Raw genomic sequence first — 25,377 nt, 5'->3', positions numbered from 1 at the left:
TTCTTGTTACACCCCTTCTATACGCTCTAAGACTCCTGGTCATTAAGCTCCTTTTTACCTCTCTCAGACGCCCGGTCATTGAAAGGCACCTATCCAATACTCCCTAAGACGCATGGTCATTGGGCTCCATTAAACTTTACCAACAAACCTCCAAAATAATTAGACACAATTGTATTTATTTGTAATATTTTGTATTCAAGAGGAAACTTTTCTAATAAAAGGTGATGGGAAAGTCCAAATTCCCGTGTGCCACCTTTCAGCTCTACCCTAAAAGACAGAATAGACAGTTCTGTTTCACTCTCTGTCAACCTAATTTGTAAATTTCTTAAAATTAAGACCCTATTTTCTTAGCATATTGTTTTAAAAATAATATATCCAAATTTAAAACTTACCTAATTCCTTTAGAACCCTGTCCGCCATCAAGAGTGTAGTTTGATTCTGGAAACTTTCCAAAATGCATACTGCAGTTACATCTTCCAAACTCTGTTGAAGATCTTTGGTTGTTTCACATGCTTTCGCTCGCCGATGAAGAGCTTTCGTGTAAGTTGGATTGAGTTCAAGAGCTTTAGTGCAGTCCTCCTTCACAGCCTCGAAATTTTTCTTTAAACCAAAATACAAAATCATCATAATCTTATCTCGATGGAAATCCCACAGAACTGAACAAGCATGATAATCAAATGTTAAATGGGAACTTTAAGTTTAGTGATCTATGGTTGAGCTTCTCCAGACAAACTGATTTTTTTTATTATTATTCTTATTTCGTAATTGTAGATTATTGTTGCAATTTTGCTGCTACTACTTAAAAAATATTACGAAGAGCAAATTCTAGGTATTGGATATTATTTAGTAACATGTTCAAAATGCGGTCTAATTTAATTCAAATCGTACAACTCACCAATGCCTACAAACTAGAAATTACTAATTAATGTATTGGTACTAACCGTAAATACTACTAAGCTGTGGAATTAATGTAAAAATGAACTTAGATTTTGAAATATGAAAAACGGGAAAATATTAAGACAGGCGCAAAAACTCTAAGCCCTTAGCTTGAAAGAGAGAAATGACTGAACGGAAACATTTAGCAAAGCCCTTGGCGGTCACGTGTATCCCGATAAATTGTGAATCGTCAGATACATGAAGCTACTCTATATTCAAAACAACCCACATTATGCGCTCCCCTGATATTACACCGTTAGATCTGCCTAACACGACATAATGTCCAGAACTCTTTGATCCCCATAACAGTAGGGAAGAGTATTCTTCACGAATAAGTATTGTTTTAATCTGGAGAACAATTCTCAACATCTTTCAGTTGCTACGCTCCGGGAATACGTCACATTCCAGCTAATATTGTGGAAAATAGACCGTTACGGAAGTCCCGGAGTCTTCATTTCGCAATGAATAATTCCAGAGGCATGTACGCCGCTAAATGTGTTAAAGCAGAATACCTAACAGTCAACTGTGAGCGAGACATTTCCACGGACTTATGTTTTATCTCATATACAATGCCCATCCTCGTCAAAATTACCTGATGTGACTCACGAGAATAGCAGGCATCTTCGACTCCTTGATCGCTCCACTCATATACTAAGAAGCAATGAGGCGTCTCTGGACTCACGCACACTTTCGAAAAGTGTTTATCAATAAAAACTAGATGGCCTAATCCACATTTTCGGAACACCCAGTGAGATGTAAAGCTATTCTAGGTTAACCATACCATACGGAACGATTCTGGCACCACCAAATACAGCATGTGTTAACATCAGTAGGGACAGATTACAAATGAGTAAGTGTACCCTGATGTCTGCGTCCAGTTTACGCTTCAATGTTGCAGACTTTACACACCGATACGTCACAGATTTCCAATCCAGTCGAACTAAGTTATTTTAATTCGCGCAAAGAGTGTACAGTTAAAAAATAAAATAAGAAGAAAATATAACGAAGAAAGAAAGAAAAATTAAATAATAATAATAAAATAATATGCTTTCTGAATTTTGCTACAAAATCCATACCGGAACAACCGGATCTAAAATAACCACTGCTGATAAATCTTTGCCATACTTCTGTATTATTATATATTCGGCTACATGTAAAAATATACATAATATTGCATAAACTTACCAGCTGTTCATAGGCAGCGGCTCTGTTTTGATAGAATGTGGCTAAATCTGTGGCTTTGTCTTCTGGGCAAACATCGATCGCATCATTATAGCACTTAATGGCCTCCTGGAATTTCCCAGCTTTAAAAAGCTTGTTGCCTTTATTTTTGAATGCCTGTGCACGTTCTATCGATTGCTATGTTAAAAAAAAAAATAAAATAAAATAAATAAATAAATAAATTAGATGGCACTTACAGATACCACATAATTACATAAAGTTTAGAATATATATACATGGTGAAAGAATAACAAAAATAGTAAGTTTCAAGCCTCGAATGGCTCGTTTACAGACTGCTATAACTAATCACACAACTACTATTAATATACTTTAAAAACGAGAGAGTACAGGCTAAGATTCAACCTCTGTTTTTATACTATAGATAAATAACTGATTTATTACAACTATATTGCTCAAGGCTTAGAAATTAGATGAAGTATACATCTGACCACAAAATCCTAGGTGGTCTTCCATTTAAGGTTATTCAATATCGTCACCATCTTGAATTTGTTGCCTATTGATTTAGATGGGAAACTATTTTACTTTTTCACCGAAAGGAGATGAAATTTTGAAACTATGATTATACTGACTTCTATGTAGTTACTAGATTGTCTCTATCTTCGTACAAATAAATTTATTTAGTTCGTAAATATAACGTCAATTAAAATAGCAACAAACTGACACTTCGTGATGATCAAAAGCATTTGGTCCATTTCTGCCTGGAAACCAACAGAAACCAAAACGATAGGGACAAAGTACACTGTCTTATAAAACATATAGTATCGTTGAGTTACGTTCATGTTTGTGAGATATATTAGTAAAATTCTAGTCGTTAATTACTCGTATTTCGTAACTGTACGTAATACTGCCATCTAGTGTTGAAAGACGGAACTCAGTGGGAATAAGTGAAGATCGGTCTCGCGGAAAAATATTAAGTTCATACTGCTTCTGCTATTGTCAAGAGCTAAATTCAATGTCAATATTTGTGTGAAGATCCCGTGAATGAAGTCTAGCTGAAACCTACCGCTGCGAGTATAGAACTCCCCGCCCACATCTGAAAGTCCTGTGTCCCTTCAATAACGTGACCAGAAAGTATATATACATCCGTAACTCATGTATCTTGTTAGAGATCTATTGCCAGTGGTTATTGCAGTTGCAACTTATGAAAGCAACAGGGAGCATGACCACGACACATGAGCACTCATTGCTGGTCTAGTAGCTAGCGTGTGCTGGATCCGATTCCCGTTGAGAGTTCCTTGAAAAATTTTAATGCATTTCGGTAGTTCGGACTTCACCTTCAAATTGCAGATCTACACAAGCTTGTAGGCAGAACACTTAAGACAAAAGAGGCCGAGTGATTGTTTGGGGAATAAATTTGAGTTCACCTTATATTTATCCTAACAAAGAACTACAAGTTTCAGGGAAGCTGAGATGCTCACAGGAGACCAGAACTCCTGACCATCCCCTGTCTCTCTGGTCTGGGCTCACTCTATATCTCATGTAGCGTCGGTGCTGAGAGGGACGATAAATTCCGATCCAAAAAATAAAAGATAAGCTGACTCTTGCAGAACAGATTACATTTTTTAAAATAGTTTTGGCACGTAAAAATTTATTATTTCCTGAACTCAGTGAGGTTGCAAAATTCAGACTTAGTATGGATCAGAATTAGGGATTGGGAAAACAGTTTATATTTATATATATAAAACCGGAAATCAGTTTCTAGAAAAAAAAAAAAAAAAAAAAACGATATTTCAGTTTTCTCCAAAAGCTGGTTCGGTTTCTCACCAGAGTAGAGTTTGGTTGTTCTAGAAAATCGGATACGTTTACAATAAAAGCAGTTTAGTTTTTAAACGTATTGGCTTTTAAGCATATCAGTTTCGGTTTGCACTTCTTTTTTTATGAGAATTTACACACGTTTTAGAGCTGCTTTCATATGCGTTCTCTACGCATGTTATTTTTGGTCAGAAATAGAATCAGTTTTGGAACAATTGAAATCGGTTTCGACGAAAACCAACCGTTTTTGGAGAAAAATGAAACCGGTTTCGGTAAAAACGAATAGGTTTTTGAAGAAAACCGGTACCGGTTTTGGTGGAAGGTTTCTGAAGAAAACAAACCGGTTTCGGCTAAAAAAAAGTTTAAAAAAATAAAAGCCGGTTTCTGTTTTCCTAAAAACCGGAAACCGAAAAATCTGATTTTGTGCCCACCATTAGGCAGAATAAGGAACCCAATTTAAAGTGTAGTATTTCTGGTCCACTGTTTCTCAGAAAGCGATAGTTTTCATTCGTGGAGGCTTCTGTCCTTATTCACTTTTGCAACGATTCCTTGCACTACTGCAGAAATTATGATTAAGTATGTTATTTACTTATTCCAGTACTCTCATAAATCTAAGTTTGCCAGAAGCAGCATTTCATGTACTATGCTAATTTGTATACTCTGTGGCTTTCTCTTCTGCAGACGGGCGTACTTTATATTCATTTCATAGAATTACATTCATTTTCTGACCAATTTTCAACTTCTAGAAGCTGTTAAAATCATAATTAACTGCATGCAATAACGCACAGATGGAAGCGGAGCGGTCGCTGGGCAATATGGGATTCCTACAGACAAATCGAGAATCCACATTTGAATGCATTCCTCATCTGCCAGAGATCTGCCTCCGTATCTGAGCGACCGGTCCGCTTCCATCTGTACGTCATTGCAATAACGAACCATTCTGCATAAATTAGCATTAATGAAGAAAGGTATTAATAATTGACTAGAAATTGTATTTCAATTCGGTGAAATAAGAATGGAATGGACATCTTACGGAAAAAGGCTTACTACTTACCTCAAAACTCAACTAACGAAAGTCTAAGAATACGTGGATTTAGTTTCCACATTGCCCTAAATTGTTTTTCAGTCTGAACTAAGCGCAAATAATTTGGGCTGCAGGTTAACTGCAAACCATCCATAAATACTGAAATGTTAGGTTGTTTCTAATTACAAAAATTTCGTTCTTAACAACATTGTGCATGCTGATGTCTATGAGGCTATTTGCCAATGTAATAACTGAGTAAATACAAGAGGAATATACAAACTAAAAAAGTAAAATACCAAGATTCCACGGTTTCTGGTCTGTTAACACATCTAGCAACAGCCAAACCAATCTACGGGAGGTCAACATCGTTAGAAAAACGTCATTAGAAGCAGAAAGAAATAAGTTGGAGTCATAATATATTAGGACCAAACAATTAACGTTATTTTGGATGAGGGTAACTAGATAAGAACTGAAATAATACTATAAACACTTTTATTAAAAAATTACCAGTCTCAGTACTGTTAAATTGAATAGGTACGTCAACTTACAAATGATTTTCAGGAATCACAACTGTACGTAAGTTGAATAGGAAACTCAATTTTCCGATTATGCCCAGAGGCTGTTAAGATGAAGCATTTGTTCATGTCTAAATTTTGATAATTAAAATTGAAGAGTTGACATAGATCCTTTCAAATAGTGAATAATATGGGTACATAGTTGTCTTCTTTTGTTTGCATATTACTACTATTTGTAGGTCAATGTGGAGATCAATTACCACACAATGACTTCGTTATTATCGCCTTCTTAAAAAAAGGACTAGGTAAATAATGTCTCAAAATCTGAGGAACCACCGTTCTTCAACTAAGGTCTCATGATAACAACAGTATTGGCTACTGAAATAATCGCGGAAGTAAAGCGTTTATCGGAATAGGAATCACAGCGCAGTTATAAAAGTTAGTGGTTAACAACTTAAGGAACTGAACTGATTCGTGATTACAAATACTGACTTGTACTAACCTTTGTATACATCAATCATTTAGTAATAGCCGAGATCGCTTAGGAAGATGAGAGTGGTCATCGAAAATTTACGTTATTAAATGACTGACGAGTATTAGGGATAGTTCAAATCAATATAAGGTTAGGGTCTATCAATCCTAACAGAACACTATAGACTTCTCTACATGCTAACGTTTTATCTGTTTTCTCCCATGTTTGGTAAGAAAATACATTAAGGTTTGCCAACTTGTCGCTGTTCAGGATTAAAGCCTGTTTTTTTCTAAAAAATATAGCATATGTTAATTCATTAAATCTGTCAAATGCCAACGTATGGGTAAGTATTGGAGAGTGAGAGAAAAAAAAAGGGGCTCCAAATAAAACAATATTTTTCTTAAACTTAAAACAGTGGAAATGATCGGGAAACCATAAGAGAAATAAATCTACACGTTACATCAAAATCATAGTTCTGCTGGAAAATTGATTTGACATTATGATTCGTACATTTGCCGATTTGCAACAGAGTGGATTTCAACCTCTACTTCTAACAGATTTCAACCTCAAACAGTAAACTTATCTTTCCAGGGTTAGTAAAAACCAAAAAACAGTTTTTTTGTTGCTTGAACAGTTTTTTTTTTTTTTTTTTGTTTAAATAATTTGCTTTATGTATCTATATCACATATGGTCAGAAATAAGTTTGTTTCACCTTGGTATTATTATTAAATAATCGGATTATGCTGGAAGGGGTCACATAAGCTTAAAGCGGAATCCAAACCGCTTCTCGACTTACATCCGAGAACAATTGTCCTCCATTTGAACTCGAAACCGGGACTAATTGGCCACAAGTGCGATATGTCTGCCGACTCACTCAAAAAGGGCTCCTGATAAAAATACGTTGTACTGATCTTTACATACTTGTTAATATAATTGTCAAGAGTCATTTCAAAGGGACAAAAAGATAAACAGTTGCACAAGTGAAACCATTATACAGAATTACATATGGACAATTTCGAAATACTATAGAGTACAAAAGAACTAATTTAGTCCAAGTATGTTCACTACGACATTTATTAGCCCAAACTAAAGAAATACAACGACTTAATTTGCACATCAGTAAGAAAAGTGAATACAGATACGAATTATTTGAGACTATTTTGGCTCCGACCCATTTATACATAAATACATACCATAGATACTTTTGATTTCAATAAATGCCTACCGTGGGGTTTGTATGCTCCCCCCATCCTCCCAGAAATAAAGTACAGCATTTCGATGTATTTTATCAATAGTAAACATTATTAAAATTAAACAATATTTAGAATTTTTCTTTGGTTGCAATTGCATAACAATAATAACACCATTAAAAAAAAACACAAAAGAAACATTCATAAACTTATATTTAAAAAAAAAAAATTGCTTTGGTACTATAATCTCTTTGAGTAATGAATGGGCAATTTAGGCTTGAATATAATACGAATATACGGAATACGAAAGCTTAAATATAATATACGGAAGTGAAACGTCATAACCCACAAATGTGTGTTCATCAAGATCTTACGAATACTTACACTTTTACGAACATTTTTTCCCGTTTTTTGGTTTAAATCAGCCAACCCTGGTTAGAGGCATGTGTTATTTTGATGTAAAATCAAATAAATTTTATATCAAATAGGCTACATACATGGGCACCCGTAGGATATTTTCCAAGGGGGGTGGGCAAGACATACACACACACAATTGCTAAAATGAAACCCAACAAAACAAAACTTCATTGCTATCAGCACCACGTCAGCAAAGAACCAACTCAACTGCCGGATACCATCATTCAAAATACTTAGCATTGCATGCAGCATCAGGCTGAATATAATTATTACTGAAAAAATATGAAACATCACATGGAGAAGAGAAGTAGATTAAAATCTTAGGGATTAAATTTTGTTACTCAAATCATTTAGTGAATGTTGATTATAAAAGTATACTATTGTCACCAGAAGAGCCTATAAATGTTAACCTTTTTTGAAAATCCAGGGAAGGGCAATTGCCCTCTTTTGCCCCCCCCCCCCCCTCTGTGGGCGCCCATGGCTACATATACAAATGTTATTTTAGTTCAATAGTAGAATGAATAAAATAATAATAATAATAGTGCAGGTTAAGCTTAAAAATATCTCATTTCGCAAAGTTTACAGATAAAATTGAACCCTGCATTGAAAGACATAGTTATAAGGAACAAATTTCTCAAGGCAGCTGAATCAAATAGTAAATATATGCAGAAATTATTTATAAACTTACTTGAAATTATACTGCAATCTAGTATTTGTGTGCAACAAGCTCGCATTGAGACAGAATCTATGCTCATCAATAAAATACTGTGCAAATCTTAACAAATGCGAAATTGAAAAGGAATATTAATAAGTGAAAGAGTTACCTGAATTCTGAGTACTTACAACTATGTTTAAAGTACACAATGTTTCTATCATAAAAAAATATCTTCTATATTTCACACAATGAGAAAATGTACTTAAGTAATTGTAAATACAACATACAAGCACTTTCGAAATGCTACTTTTGTGGTTAAGTTTAGAGTTGCCCCTTCATATTTGATAAAAATTAGGAAAATTTACAGGAGAAATGAGGTAAGAAATTACCGTATGATTTGAAGTTGCTATGCGATAATTAGGTGTGTAAGTTTGGCAGTAAAGTTATGTCTAATACGAGAAAAGACATGTGGAAGTTAATACTATTTGCAAGATGGGGAAGGTTTTGATGATTCAGCAGCATGCCTATCTTAAGTCGAGAACAGAACCCAACGAACCCCTGCTGGGCCTCGATCTTCTACTACTACTTATACTATGAATTTGTATAGTAAAACTGCACGTTTTAATGTTTTTACTGCTTTTTTGTAGGTTTGAAACTGAAAGGGCAACTCTAACTTAAGCCCTACTTTGTCACTTATGAGAAATTGGTGGGTGCTTTGGCATTAACAATAGCTGACCACATCCCAGGCCCACCTGCTTCGTGCTGCAGTGACGTGGATTACATAAACAAATGAAGTATTCTCAATCCGCTCCACGAATAAACCTTCACGAAGAATACGAAGATAATTCGTGAAAGGATTATAATTCTTCAACGATTATTTATGGTGGGCTACTTAAACTTCACCTGTGCTAAATGGGGTATTATTATGACGCCCAGCGCAAACATTTTGCAGAATAATGAGATTAATAGTAAAAGAGGTAAAAGTTTAACAGACGGGGTCCAGAAGTACGTAAAAAATACAAAATTTTCGGGAGAAATTGAAGACACAAACACTTAGACCTAACATACCCTAACCAAATCTAACCTAACAAACTAAACTAACTTAAACTAAACTGAAATAACCTAATATTAACAGATATATGCGAAATTCTATATTTTTTTCGGAAACTATGCCCTACCCTTACACTAATATTATCTAACATAAACTAACCTAATGTGAAAAGAAACTACCGAAATTGTAACTTTCTTTTAGAAAAAAAAATAGTTGCACGCCGTCTGCTAAACACGGTAGCATGTGCATTACTGAAATGGAGAAAATGAAACGATCGATAGTGATACAAAACCATTAACGATGGAATGAAAATAACCACTTAGGGCAACTTCCGCTGCTGGCATCCGTAAGTTGACACAGGTAATAATGATTCGAGTAACAGATTACAGTAATGATATGTTAGATTTCGTTAGGTTTTTCTTTAGTTAATGCTGTTCCGATTACTGTGTTGTGTACATGACAAATCACACGTGGATGGCATTTAGTATCTCCCCCAACTCGTTTCATAGTTCCAGAACCGAGTACCTTGTTTTTGTCTAAATTGTGATAAAGGTAGAAGTACAAGGGCCCTGGGGGCCTCTAACTTCCTTCGCCAGCTATATTTTGTAAAGTAACACTGTAAATCTTGTATGTGCAAGATTGGGGAGATACTAAAGATCAGCCTCACTGGTAATCAGAGCAAAGAACCGGAATATTAAACAGTATTAGTCAAGAAGTGTAATTTTCTCTGTTGCCTGAGCACGTAATTTGAACATACATGCGTCATCTGGTGACAGGAAGGTCTGTTATGAATAGGGAGTCTATTAATCATTTCTGTAATATTCACTGTCATAAAATTTCAAGAAACTCTTCCCACTTGATTTTTACTTCTACTGTAAAATACTACCACATGTACATATTATTGTTGTGTATGTAAAATTACGTAACCTTCGCATCTACACAAATTTATTTAACCTTCATCACTAGAAAGCATGCAAACCTTTCAATGTACATTTAAGAAACATAAATATTAACCATAATGTGTGAGAAATACAGCTGTAAACTTACTTCGACTTTCTCATGTACAACTATTTCAGAATCGTCGGCATCCATAGACGATCCTTGACTAGCAGCTCCTAAAGGGGGTGCTTTTTCTTCCACCACATCTGATGATTTACGCCGATCAATGCCCGTTGATGATTCTCCACTTCTTAAATACCAATAACCAAAACCAATGACTACAGGAGCACCAAGAGCCAAAGCTATTTGCCATTTTGACCAAGAAGAGCCGCCCACAGCAGCAGCTCGACTGGGAGCCGCCATAATGAAGGTCCTCATCTCTAGTGTGTGCTGCCCTCTGTAGACAAACGATACACGTAGTAAGCAAAATGGCAAGATGGCAACAGAAGAGGATGAAAGTACATGGTAAAATTAGTAATTTATTCATGAATGAATTGTTTATATATCTTAAATGCAAAAATCTAGTACTTATAATAGTGTTAAATATAAATGTGTCTTGTTTGGAGTATATGATGTGTAATTAATAATTTGCCATATGTACCATAACTACGTTGACTTCAATACCCAACAGCTGATTGACCAACTGAGAAGTAATCCAGTAAATAACAAGATTGTTACACTAAAGACCTAGGGATACCAATAATACAGATCGTCACCTACAATGGATATGCACTACGTATTTACATTTTACTATGTTGTGCTCTACGCAAGTTTCTGTTTTCATGTACAAGGGGTATAAAACAGCAAAGGTCTAAGATCAGTTGAGGATATACCGTTAACTTTGGGCAAATAGTGTGTGACCATGGTCTGTAGATTCTTTTAAGAAATGTTTATAATTGATGATTGAGCTAGCTATGAAGTAATTTGAGTTATAGTTAAGGAGCCGTACTTCCCATTTAGGGAAGGACGAGAAACGCCATACTTTCAGGAATTATTCATTGACTATCTAGGATGTTAAAAAGTAGGTAATAGACTGAGTTCTTGCCCTTGTACTTAGGGTGTTTAGGTAGTGCAACAGTAAGATGTATCCTCGTGCACGGGAGATAAGAAGTAGCTGTTCTTAACTATTACCGTAATTTGATTAACCTCATGTTGTTCACATGGTGCCTGTGAAAGGACGTGGAATTGAAATGAGGGTCCATGTTCCGTTAAGGGGGTCCAAAACTAACCTAACCTAACCTAATATAAAGTTATATTATGTAATCAAACGAAAATCAATGGAAAGAAGTTAGAATTGCAATTGGAATGGAATTGCAAATTTCGTGTGGAAGAAATTACTGGACGCCCTTAACGGAACATTGACCGAAATGAGTTACTTGTGAAATGTACTTTTGAACAATGTAGAGGTCATACTGAGGGATGTTATTGTTTTCTAAAATTGTTTCCCGCGTTCTATTTCAGTATGTTGTTAAATGCTACTAAACCGATACTAATACCGGATCATTTCCGGTATTAACGATAGTGCAAGGCATCAAAAATGGCATTTTCGTTTCCAAATAATATGCCTGCTAGGTAAAGAAAACACGTCATATATATCATACATAATAAGGGAGATGGCAATTTTTTTTTTATTACAATAATTATTGTATACGTGCGAATTCAATACACACAGAGTTAAAAGAATGCACGAATAAACCGAGAAACTAATCCGGAATCAGGCTGGACCAAGGAAAGGTTCTAGGTCACAGGTCCCCTATTATAAAACTAACGAAATATAGCCTATTTTACGTATCTTGTTTTAGTTCCTTTTCACTAACCATTAACCCAATCTAACCTAAGCCTTAACATGCTGGTTCTACTCTGCGGCACAAAGCCTCTCCGGCTTATTGTTCCAATTCTGTCCTTGGGTACAGGAGACCCGGAATTGATTTCCGCTTGGAGCCCTCATCTGGTGGCGCAGCTTTAGATCAACGTCTCATATAGTCTCGGTGCTCAGCGGATTGGTAAACTTCCGTTTAATCAACCAACCGGCCTAGAGTGCCATTTCATTAACCACTATTCTACCCAATCCGTTCTCTGTAAAACCATTGATCCAGTCGTGTATTTTTTTTCACTTTCTGAATCATTGAATTCCTACCTAACAAGAAATTGTTGTTGGGTTACCATACGTCTACTGTTATTACAGGGTATATTGTGAAACACACAGAATAGTAATAATGGTAAAAATAAAAGAAAATAAATACAACTTAACGAAAATATTGCTGATTAAGAATAGTCTGTCATACAAGTAATGATTTTATGGTTAAAATGAGTGAGTGTACATGAAAGAGGATTGTGTAGAATATTAAATTTCACTATCAAAATAATTTTTCACAACGTAGGAAACGAATATTTCAGGTTAACAAATGTGAAACTTATAAAGGCTATTCTAGAGTTAAAGTGAATGAGTGCATGTGAAAGAAGATTTACTAAAATATTAGTTTTCACCGGCGGAGTATTTCTGTACAAGATGTAGGAAAAGTGTATTGTGTGTTTACAAGTAGGCTGTAGGGTTACAACTGTTGTAATCTCTGTGGTCCTATGTGATTCTATTTTTTGCACTACCCTCGTTTATGCGCTTATCTTCCGTCGCTGATGCCCCTGCTCCCTGCGGATGCACTTCCGTGCCGACATCCCTGCTGCGCTCCTGCTCTGACTGGGGAAAATAGCATTCCCACTTTTAGTGGCCATCAAGCACAAGTTGGTTTATGCTTTTTGCAGCCTTTTTTATGTGCCGGTATACGTCGAATGCGTTCGTATAAAAGCAAGAAGAGGTTCTTGTAAAGTGAATCTGCACCTATAGATGCCTAAGTAACAAAAACCAAACCAATCCCCTTGGCGTAACGGCCCATTTATGAGCCTATGGGTCATTCCACGCCAGTTCAACCAAGGCTTTTATTCCACTATCTCAGATTGGGACTAAATTTGGTAGAGTTCCGGTCATAAAATTTTTTGTGCTGATTACAAGTGTGTAAACTTTGTTACAATAGCATCAGCGGTTCAGAAGTTAGTGCATTTCAAGAATGAGAAGAAAATCCATTTTTAACAGTCGCGACATGGTATTTTCCCGTTTTGTAAGAACACTAAAACAATCATATTTCGGTTCCTATTAATGCCAGAAACATGGTTCTTTTTTTTAATTATTATTATTATTATTATTATTATTATTCAGATTGCCTTGTAAGCGTTTACCATTAAAAAAATAATTTTCCGTTTAGCTGATAGAAAATTTATAAAGTCATTTGAAAGGTCCATTTTGAGAAAACAAACCAGAACGCCATTTTGTAAACTTCAAACCTTTATTTCTCAAAATCCCCATCATCGGTTTCATTGAATTTGTTTTTGTTTGAAAGCTTATTGCATTTAGTTTCACATATACAGAAATTGTGATGAGCCATCCAACAACTGAGGAGATATTTCAGTTAATGTTGCCAACTGAGTGCGAAGTAAACATTTTTTAATAGCTTCCATACGACTTAAAATATCCACCCCAAAATTGGTATTAGTATTCTTCGGTGTTCCAGAAACACGTCTGTGAGACCACTCCTCCCAAGTAACCCAATTGTCAGGGTTGCCAACCAATTTCAGGGTTCCTGTCAGTGTTAGACGTATCTGTGCCACATTTTGCAGTAAGCCTATTACACCTATTTTCACTGTACAAAAATTGTAATGGGCCCTTCAAGCACGGAGGAATAGGGAGTTTCGAAAATTTATAGTTGAGGAGGAAAGTATAATCATCTGAATAAATGGGCATTAGTATTTTTAAATGTTAATCAGAATAACTACCAAAGAAGCAAATATAATAAGCTTTTCAGTATTATAGGCCTACATGTTATGGCACATAAAATAAATATTCGATTTTGCTGTAATTAGATACTAGCATCAAGTACTTTTTGTAAACGTTTCCCACATTGAAGTGACTACTTGCAGAGACTTCGGAGATAACTGGTATGTTCTGCCAGTAGCAGTTGTTATATTCACTTTGCATAAGATGTGAGTAAACGGAACACAACAGGAATCATTTTTAGCCCAATAAAGTTAGGGAGATACACCATGGAGATGTAGGAAATCAACTGATGCATGGTCTTCATCACTATTCACTAACTAAAATCTTCATCCAGACTTGTGCGCTTTGCTCCTATCTTGAATGAACCAGTTTTTTTTTTTCTTCAAAAAATGCATGCCTGTGTTCCCGGAATAGTTTTTGCTTCAAAAATCTTTGTTGAAGTGTGCAGCGAACAACAGTCATTTCTTCTTTGTGAAAAAAAAGAAAAAAAAAAAAAACATGGTGCTAATGATATGCTCTTCACAGAAATGAAACATAAGGACACATGTATTTATTTGATCAGACAATGGTCTCTGAAGGCTTGCTTTTGTCAACCCGGTTAACAGTCCCACCAATCCCATCGCATGGGGACTTTCCAAGGTGGTAGCAAAAAAAAGACCATTTTGCCACCATACCATGGAAATCACCTGCGTGTAAGTAAAGATTTAAGAAGGCTTTGCAGTTTTTATATTGGCCCCACATCCATCAGTGAAATATTCCACTTTTGTTACGCGACGAAAATTTGTTTTACGTCCGACATTACCAGTTTTTGTGTTTGAAAGACTGTTGGTACGTCATGTTCCATATCATCTGAAAGGATGCAGTAACTTTTGTGTTGAATAGCCATAATTAGTTGGCGGAATCACATTGGGATGCAATAGTTTGCTTAATTCTAACAATAACAATATTACATTAGAACAGCAGCATAAGACTTTGTTATAGATATACTAGCTGATACACCCTCCGTTGTGTGGGGTAAGCTATATTTGGAAGATCTTCAAATACATTCACAAACTCTGGCTTTCGGAAAGATTTAGAGCGTTGAACCATATAGTATTTTTCTACTGTCATGGATATTTTTTTAAAAAAAGAAAAAAAAATAATTTCGCTATTGTTTGGAAATGAAAGCAATGAATACGTACTTTGAACCCTACGTACAGGTTAGTAGGGTGTCGAACACATAACGTTCTGTATTAATTGAATATCTATATTATGTTTTTATGATTATTGGTTGTTCAATAATTAGGGGTATTTGGTCCACGCGATTTCGTATAGTTGCAATGTCGCACGTAATAATGCAATATCTGTTGGTACAGATACGTCTAACGCTGTGATAGGCAGCCCTGATAACTCGGTTCCTTAGGGGGAGGGGCTCAGTGGTAGAGCGTTCACCTCCGGTGCTTGGGGTCCCTGGTTCGATCACAGTTCGCACCGTGTGAACTTCGTGGTGCTCGTGGGTTTTCTCGGGGTTCTTCCGTTTCCTCCCACTTTTTACATTCCATCATTTCATTCATTTCTCATAATCACCGTCTCCTTTAGCCTAACCGGTATAAGGGTGGGACGTAAAACTCAAATATTTCATTTCATTTTTTTTTTTTTTCGGTTGCTTGGGAGGAGTTGTAATGCTCACAGGCGTATTTCCAGGATACCGAAGAGTACTTATACCTATTTTGGGGTAGATATGTTAAATCGTATGGAAGTTATTGAAAAGTGTTTATTTTGCAATCAGTTGGCAACACTGACTGGGATATCTCCTCAGTGCTTGGAAGGCCCATCACAATTTGTGTATATGTGAAACTAGATGTAATAAGCTTTCAAACAAAAACAAATTCAATGAAATCCATGGTAGGGATTTTGAGAAATAAAGGTTTGAAGTTTACAAAATGGCGTTCTAGTTTTTTTTTTTTTTTCTCAAATGTTACATTTGAAATAACTTTATAAATTTTCTATAAGGTATACGGAAAGTTTTCATTTTTTTAATAGTAAACAATTTCAAGACAATCTGAATAAAAAAGAATCATGTTTCTGGCATTTATAGGAACCGAAATATGTTTGTTTTAGTGTTCTTACAAAACGGGAAAATATTATGTCGCGACTGTTAAAAATGGATTTTCTTCTCATTTTTAAAATGCAATAACTTCTGAACCGCTGATGCTATTGCAATAAAATTGACATACTTGCAATTAGCATTTAAAAAGTTTTATAACACTGCCAAATTTCATCCAAATCTGAGATAGTGAGTTAAATTTCACCAAATTTTGGTTGAATTGACGTGGAATGACTCCTATACCTACTCCAGCGCCATCTGCTATGGAGCGGCTGAACTACGTCCAGCCTTGTGAGCACGTGGTCAGCGCGCTGCGACATCCTGTCTTTAACAGGCGCATCAGGAGCTTTCTAGACCAAGTGGCTGTCACGTCTTTTATTTACGTGACTCCCCAGTTTACCTCACGACGCTGGGTGGACGCCGAAAATTAGGAAGCACCGGTCGGGACCACGCGGACATGAGTCCGACTCTCTAATCACTTGACTACGGTATTCCATCCAAGTAACAACAATGGGAGTGAATTTTGTGATGAAATAAGATAGCACATAGTCATTTCCAGGGCATATCAGTTTGCACGCATATTATCATTCTGTACAATTAACTGCAATTTCACAGTAAAATAAGCAGTTTGTTATTTGTAGTTTTCGTAGTCTAAAAGGGAAGTACTTGCTCAGCATTGCGATTCAGTGAGCACATTAATATAGTAAATAAATAAACTGATACGAATGTTAGCGAAAATCAGCCACCTCTTTGTTCACGAATCAGCAGAAATTGATGATCTAAAATTTAGAAAATGCTGCATTTCTGTTACGACTAGTAATTTTTACGTATTATTAGCTACTATAAAAGTTCCTAATATTTGACTCGTGTGATAGATACTTCATTCAGAAAAATTATATATTCTGTTTTAACTTGAATCGGAGTGGAGATAGTTGAGTTTGGCTTTCAGGTTTTCATTTCCAGATACCCCGAAAGTATTTGTATTTCAATAAGTCAGTTGAATTCAAGTTTCCTGAGTTTTATAACTCTGCTTATAATAATAATAATAATAATAATAATAAAAATTCCATTATAATTTCAATATTAAATCTTTCCATTATAACTCATTTCATCAACCATCAGCTTCTTATCTTAAATGGTGTAATTATAGAATGTTAGGTTTCATTTCATTGTAAACCTAAAAATTGACCACTATAAACGATATTCGAGAAGAAAAGAGAAAATATTCTGCATCCTTAATTGGAAATTATACAAAACTAATTTCTTGCTGTTTAATACGTATATTTGCAGGCTACAGACAAAGTTGATAAATTTTATGTACTATAATAACATATTTCACCAGTATCTATTTAACAACCGTCATTGATAAATATGTAGATAGCGTATAAGCAAATATATACAATTAATGTATACATACTACAGCTGAGAGTCAGGGGCACAGTGGCTCAGTATTAAAACTTCCTCCTAACAATATTGTGATTATTGATTAACAGAACGTATGGAATAAATTTCACAAGATAAAAATTATACAAACCTTTTTATATTCTTAGTAGACTGAAATAATTTCCGATAATGTGGATACTTGAGCGAATTACTGTCACTAGAAATACAGACAAATCAGTACAATTTTTATCTAATAATGAAATTGATTTTAATGCATATAGCAGTTAATAGCAGGCACTAGAAGATGGAATAGTTTTATAGCAATAAATACATACCGTTATGTAAATTATTTCTGATGATTAACAATTTGGATTCTTTTCCATAAAGTATCCATCCCCCTTCATTTCAGCTGTAGTTGTTTAGTTTGTAGCTTACATAGCCGTAATAATTTACACATAGCCTTTGTTATCTGATATTACCATGGAAGTTTAATTAAAACAATGTAATTGTTGATAATTTAGTTGTATTAATGTGATTATAGCATAGGTTATGATCTTCCTAAATTGTTTTATGTTCTTCATTTAGAGTCATTTTACATGCTTTGTTTATGCTTATCATTGTACACTCCTATTTTAAATAACAAACAAAAAATAATAAATAAATAAAAGAAAAAGAAAGGAAAGAAAGAAAAAAAAACAATAAATAAGTTACTTAGAATCTGGTAATCTAAAAATGCAAACTGTTTATAATTTCAAATAGCACAGATAAACTGGGAGCTGAATCACCAGAAAACAGACTCCCGCTGTTACGGTTTCGGACATATACTGTACCTCTGTACGAATAGTGCTCCATTGCATCTTCCACACACACACACACACACACACATATATATATATATATATATATATATATATATATATATATATATATATACTGCGAAAAGCTCTTCTGGAAGGAAGCATTGTTATATTTCCAAAATCACTTTTCACTATTTACACCCTGGGCACTAATAAAACTGTTATGTGTGGTACAAATTTGTAAGGGAGTTTTAGTGCTTTGAATGTCCTTTAAAAAAAGACTTATTTTTTCACTGCAAATGGCAAATCGAACTTTAATTATACCACAACGATATTTTTAAGAACGCTGACTGTGAAGACAGGGTTGGCTGGTTTAAACTGTTTTATTTATTTTTTTTCAAAGAAAAAGACAATTGGTTTAAACCAAAAAATGAAAAATGTTCGTAAAAGTGTAAGTGTTCGTAAAATCTTGGTGAAAACACACATTTGTGGGTTATCACGTTTCACTCCCGTATCTTATTCGTATCATATCCAGACCTAAATTCCCATTCAGTACTCGAAGAGATTATACAACAAAAACAACTTTATTTTATTTTATGAATATTTATTTTGTGATTTTTTTTATTATTTGTTGCTATTGTTTTACAATTGCAATCAAAGAAAAATTCTAAATATAGTTTCGTTTCAATAATGTTTACTATTGATAAAATACATCGAAATACCGTGCTTTTTTGGGAGGGAGGGGGGGCATACAAAACCCACGAGAGGCATTTATTGAAGTTAGAAGTGTCTTTGGTACCTATTTATGTTTAAATGGGTCAGAGCCAAAGTGGACTCAAATATTTCGTATCTTTATTCATTTATGCAAATTAAGTCATTGTATTTCTCTAACTTGGACTAATAAAAGTCGTAGTGAACTAACTTGGACTAAATTAGTTCTTCTGTAAATTAGTTCTGAAAACACTAAAATTCAACGAGAAGTTATTAGAATGTTGCTGTTTACTACAAATACCAACTCACAACTTATCGGCACCAATATAAAAACAATCTAAAATGTTACTGTTTACACACGTTTCACCGCTAAGTTGTGTGTTGGTGTCTGTAGTGATCGCTAATATTAGTGTTTTCTGGGAGAAAAGTACTAACTTGATTAACGTGTAAAAAATAGCTGTGAAGCTGAAGCTCTTCACTCAAGTGTAGTTGCCGAAGAAAATAGACAGGAGTGATTACCGAAATCATACTAGGAATATAACAATCCGATTAGGGCTCCCAGCACACATAATAGATGAGTGTTAGTTAAAAAGCTGCTCTTGTATGCTGCAGTTCAGCCTATGGAAACGAGAGCAGGCCTTAACATCACCATACAATAGAACTATTGAACAATAGAATAGAACATCACCAAACAATATATGGACTAGAAGGAACTGCCTTCAACCAAAATAAGATATTGAAAAAGGAAAAAGCCGATCAAAATTTACAATGAACTTTCTGTATTCTTTATTTTAGGATTTTAGAGCTAGAAAGAGTACTTTTGGACGATCAGCAGTGTTGCACATCAACTATTTATGATATATGCAAAGGAAAAAGTGTACCTACTTCTCTACGTGCTGAAGTGTGGCAAGTTTGCCTTGATGTTCAAGACAAAGGAAATCAGCTAGTACTGTTCAACGAAATCTATGACCTACCAGAGCAAAATGCCCTCCGAGATGATTGTCAGCAGTTCGTAGGTAATTTAAAACCTTTGTATTATCATTTCAGTAAGTTAAGACATACAGTGAAATTTTTGCATTTTGACCAACGTTGATTCCGCAAAAATTTCCCAGGCTTTCACAAGTGGCCAGATTTACATAGCAATCCAACATATTCTTAATGGTCTGTATTTCAACTTTATAATATTGAGGTTAATAAACATAATAGGGCCTACATCAATTGACCTCAATGAACATAATACGTTAATTGACCTCAATATTATAAATGCATTTCAAAATGAATTTAAAAAGGTAATTCATATGGAAGTGTATTGGTATTAAATAGTGATAATTTATTTTTCAGTTCCCTGTTACGTTTTTATATAAGAACACTGGCACATTAAATCAGCCAGTGCATTGCGAAACATGTACACAGAAATGACGTAAACCCTACCCTTTATTCAGGGCGATTCACCTAAAACTTGCTTTACGAATAGGTTGAAAATGGAAGATATAAACGATGCGCCATATTGACAGACGTGAAATACGTAGAAGGGCTGATACTTATAGCCTGTTATATATATATAATAGTAATAATAATAATAGCAGAGTTGTTATTATTATTACTTTGAAAAACAGAATATATATAATGAACGTGAAAGAGGCCCTTAAGTACACGGAAACAATTTATGGGACAATAATCACAGTTGCTAAATTCATATATCTGGATGAAGTATTCCAACCAGGTGCATTGGACAAAGAAGCAAACCTAGTCAGAGTAAGAAAACTCGAACTTGCATTTTAGCTAACGGAAAGATGTATACAACAAAAGTCTATTTTCATTAATACAAAGCTAAGATACTACATCATAGTTATTAAACCAGAAATTTTGTGGCGAAAGGGTTTGCGGCAGAAACGGTGGCGGAACAGCACCTCCACTCCCATAAAGCGACTTTGTGCATTTGGTGGGACATGCATAGCGTCATCCGTTTTGGACTTCAGCCACCGAACCGAATACTCACCGCAGACATCTTGTTAGCAGCTGAATCCGCTACGAGCTACATTGCAGGAATAATGCCCTGCACAGGTGAATCGCAACGGTATGATAATCCATAGGGACAGTGCCTGCCAAGAATGTCCTGTGTCACGTTTCCGGAATTTGGATGGGAAAACTTCCCATGCGCCGTATTCACCAGTTGTTGCACCAATATATTTCAGACTATTTCGAAGTTTCTAAAACCACCCTTTTCGAAATATACCGCTGAAGATGTGCGGCACATAGTGTCTGAATTCAGTTCACTGATTTTTGTCGGCAAGGGATTTAGCATCTGGTTGAAAAGTTGCAGAGCATTGTGGAAATAAGGGACTATTATTATGATGCCTTGCGGTTATGTGTATGACTTTTTTTTTTCGGTGATGTTTTTATGGTAAGAGAAAACGGCATTACTTACGCATTGATGTGATACTTACAAATTTAACTGCGAAGATCGATAGGATGAAATTTTCATACACATTTTCTTCAACGAGTTCGTCTTCGTATAATGAGAATATCGTTATTGTTATTGTTAAAATGCATTACTGAACACATAAATCTTAATACTACTTACAGAACACTACAGAAATTTCAATTTTACATTAAAAAAAAAAAAAAATTAAAGTGAATATGTTACTTTAGAAAATAGAGTACGCTTTGCTGAATATTGCAACTTCTATTTTTCTGAATAATTTTTGATAAGCGGTTTTTTTTATATGGATGTGCACATTTTAATAATTCTTTTTCTGATTTTGTCTAGATAATCTCGGAAATGAAGAAGAAGATAAAGTTTCTGTGATATCGGACCTCGAGTCAATACTAACTTTTTACTGCAAATCGAATAGCTTGCAGTATCAAAAAAATAACGGATGGATAGAAATTATTCTGCCTTTAATTGCTTTGAAACTTCAAAAAGGAGAGACTTATAATTTATTTGAAGCAATTATAAATCGGTATATTCCTAGGTAAGTTTGATTTCACCTCCTGTCTCCTTTGCTCTGTGTTTCGTGACGGGGACAAATAGCCTCGCTGTTGATGTCGGCATTAGATATCCAACAATCAATCAATCAATTTTGCTCTATGTAGATTTGTATGAGATAAATGTAGCACGCACTTTCTTTCTGTATTATGTATGTAACTTTACATCTTATCAAGCTGAATGCATAATTTGTTTCTGAACAAGAATTTAATTTGTTAGGAAGTAGATTACTCTGATTAGTTTATTATTTTCTAAATATGTAGGCCATTAACATGTAATAAGAGAAATGTCTGATACATTATTTTAACTTAACAATAAAACTGATTATGCATGTATATTTATTCAATATAATTTCAAGAACCGTACTATTTTCAACTGTCATGTATACACTGGAAAAACTTACGCCAAGAACTCAAATATATAATAAGTCAATGTTAAATGCGTTGTAATATTCTGTGAGCGCTTACTGGACAATAAATGCTCATCGTTCTTTTGTAGGGGCTTCAGTGGCTCTGTTGTAGAGCGTTCGCCTTTTGTGCGCCAAACCCCTGTTTCGATCTCAGCTCACGCAGGCAGGGTTTGTGGTGAGCAAACTTTGTGCGTGGGTTTTCTTCGGGTTTCGCCGTTTTCTTCCGCTTTATTTCATTTTTTTCTCTCTTTTATTTCTACCATTTCATTCATTATCGTTATCACCGTCTCATGTACCCTACATAACCATGGGACGTAAAACTGAAAAAATTCGTTTGAATATATTTGTGTTCCTGTTTTGGACAAATTAAATTATGTGAGTTCTTTCTAGACTTCGTTTTCTTCTGAAGATGTAATGATTAGCAATTACTGTACATTCAATATTAACTTTCTTAGAGTTCTTGGCGTAAGTTTCTTCAACATATATCGTGACGGATGGAGGCAGTAGTAGCATTCGTGAAATTATATCAATAGATAAATATAAGTTACATACATAATAACACTTTTATTATTAGCCATAAAGAGTTAAGTCTTACTGAAATATTTTTTGAAAGAGCCTCTCCATTGGAAAGTTCTGGGTACAAATTATGAGGGTAGTCACTTTTCAAATCGAATACAGGATTAATTGTAAGTTACTGATCCGATGTATTAATTTTACTTCCGGGAGTTTGTAGATGTTATTATATCAGGATGTGTAAAAAATAGTCTTGGAGGTGAAAATTGAGAATATGTTTATTGCGATTTGAAAATAACATTAGATTTGTACCATTTTGTTCGATAATCTTGTTCCATATTTCTGGCAATACCATAATTCCACCACTGTATAACTTCTTTAGTTTTATGTCAAATAATTATGACATTTGGTTTCACAGGTCTTTTTTTGATACTAACTTAACACCATTCAGGAAATTCTATAGAGACCGAAACAAATCGTAGTCTGATGGTGCCAGGTCCAACGTATACGATGGATGCATTAATACCTCTCAGCCAGGTTCTCTCAAATTCAGCTCCAGATGCACGATGCCCTTACAATTTCATTAGGCACACAGCATAACCTTCCTGGGCGTCAGCGTAGGCTTTCCTACAAACTGTGGAGCTTCTCGCTAACTAACTAACTAACTAACTAACTCTATGGCCTATGGAACCCGGAGGTTCAGTGCCGCGTTCACAAAAGCTCTCCACTGACTTCTATCCTTAGCTAATTGCATCCAGTTTCTACTTTGTATTCCTATCTCTGCGAGATCCATCTTAATATTGTCCTCCCATCTGCGCCTAGGTCTTCCTAATGGTCGTTTTCCTATGGGTCTACCAGTCAAGACTTTGAAAGCGTTTCTACTTTCTTCCATTCTAGCTACATGACCTGCCCACCTAAGCCTCCTAGACTTGACGACCCTAACAATGTTGGGTAAACCGTATAAACTATGTAGTTCCTCGTTATGAAGCTTCCGCCATTCCCCATTCTCGTTCCTCTTGGGTCCGAATATTCTTCTCAGGATCCTGTTCTCAAATACTTTCAGTCTATGTTCTTCTCTCAGAGTAAGCGACCATGTTTCACAACCATACAGAACAACAGGCATGATTATCGTTTTATATATTTTAAGCTTCAAATTCCTCGACAGAATTCGCGACGACAAGAGATTTTGAACCGAATAGTAACACGAATTCCCTGCTTTTAGTCGACATTTAATTTCTTCGTGAATATGATTTTCGTCTGTTAATATTGATCCTAAATATTTGAAAGTATCCACTTTATCAAAAGCATTATTTAATATTTTAACTCCTCCACAATTTGCCGTATTACGGTCCCGACGCACTTCCATGTATTTAGTTTTCTCTGCATTTACTTCTAAACCCATGTCCCTGCAAGCGTTTAATAAGATCTCTGCATTTATTTCTACTGTTCTCCTATCATCCCCTATTAAATTTACATCATCAGCATATGCCATAACCTGGTGAATTCCGTTCAACTCTAGGCCCTGGTTGCTATCTTTGATTTTCCTTATGGCGTATTCCAGCACAAAGTTAAATAATAATGGCGACAACGCATCTCCTTGTTTCAGGCCATTTTCGACGTGGAAGCTCGTGGACAAAAATTTTCCTACCCGGACTTTACTTTGGGATTCACTTAAACAAATCTTAATTAATCTAATTAGCTTTCTCGGTATTCCAAGTTCTGTAAGAACGTTGTATAATGTTTCTCTCCTAACCGAGTCGTAAGCCTTTCTAAAATCAATAAATAGTTGATGTACCGGGGTATTGTATTCCCACTTCTTTTCGAGTATTTGGCGCTTCGACCACTATCTTTTCCTCACATTGTTATTGTAGTTTATCCACTTGTCATCACTCGTGATCAACCGCGTCAGAAATGCCTCGAATTCGTTAGTTGTAGTATAGAAATTTGATCGAGTAAATGTTTTTGAGTCAAATCATGTGATATTCAAACTTTTTTTTTTTTCTTCAGGCTTTCTGCAAATGGTATAGCACTGTTTGGTGATGAATGCTTAGTAGGGTGCATCGAATTTCCACTTTTTTTTAAATCAGCTTACCCTTAGCGAAATTTTTTTGCGAAATGGTCTCTATATGTCATATAGAAAATCGCAGGCCGATTAGTTAATTTCTTTAGGTGCCACTAACGGCCTAAAGTTTCAAAAATCTGTTAAGAAATACATTTTTTAAGAAACATGTTATACATATTTACTTTTACGAAAACATTTTACCCTTAGTAGTTATTTTCGGTAGAAATGTACATATTTTACGTGAAAAAATTTCAGCTTGATCGGTCAAGTCCTTCAGGTGCTACCGGCTTCTTAAAATTTGGACAAAACCCCCCAAATATATTTTATTCAGTGTTTTGTAAAAAAAATCGAGTTTTCGTCTCTTATAAACAGCTAATTAGGTAAAAAATGGGGCAATCAAGGTAAAAA

The 25,377-nt window shown here is 35.1% G+C and overlaps 2 protein-coding genes across 2 annotated transcripts in view; one reads left to right on the top strand and one right to left on the bottom strand.

Moving 5' to 3' along the window:
* The window catches only part of Tom70 (translocase of outer membrane 70), a 44,490-nt gene extending 33,919 nt beyond the window's left edge, over positions 1 to 10,571 (bottom strand). The window contains exons 1-3 of the mRNA XM_081758733.1: positions 10,302 to 10,571; positions 2,122 to 2,295; positions 393 to 600 (exon numbers count right to left, since the gene is read on the bottom strand). Coding sequence (XP_081614859.1) covers positions 393 to 600; positions 2,122 to 2,295; positions 10,302 to 10,571 — 652 coding nt within the window. The remainder of the gene's footprint in view (positions 1 to 392; positions 601 to 2,121; positions 2,296 to 10,301) is intronic.
* TBC1D23 (TBC1 domain family member 23) overlaps positions 10,490 to 25,377 on the top strand; it is a 66,517-nt gene continuing 51,629 nt past the window's right edge. Inside the window, exons 1-3 of the mRNA XM_081758731.1 lie at positions 10,490 to 10,658; positions 19,792 to 20,012; positions 21,767 to 21,971. Coding sequence (XP_081614857.1) covers positions 10,630 to 10,658; positions 19,792 to 20,012; positions 21,767 to 21,971 — 455 coding nt within the window. The 5' untranslated portion in view covers positions 10,490 to 10,629. The remainder of the gene's footprint in view (positions 10,659 to 19,791; positions 20,013 to 21,766; positions 21,972 to 25,377) is intronic.

This window comes from Thermobia domestica, chromosome 5, assembly GCF_964235325.1.
Source record: "Thermobia domestica chromosome 5, izTheDome1.hap1.1, whole genome shotgun sequence".
In the NCBI taxonomy this organism is placed as follows: domain Eukaryota; kingdom Metazoa; phylum Arthropoda; class Insecta; order Zygentoma; family Lepismatidae; genus Thermobia; species Thermobia domestica.
Note: the sequence above shows the minus strand (reverse complement) of the source record. Positions and strands in the feature narration are given on the sequence as shown.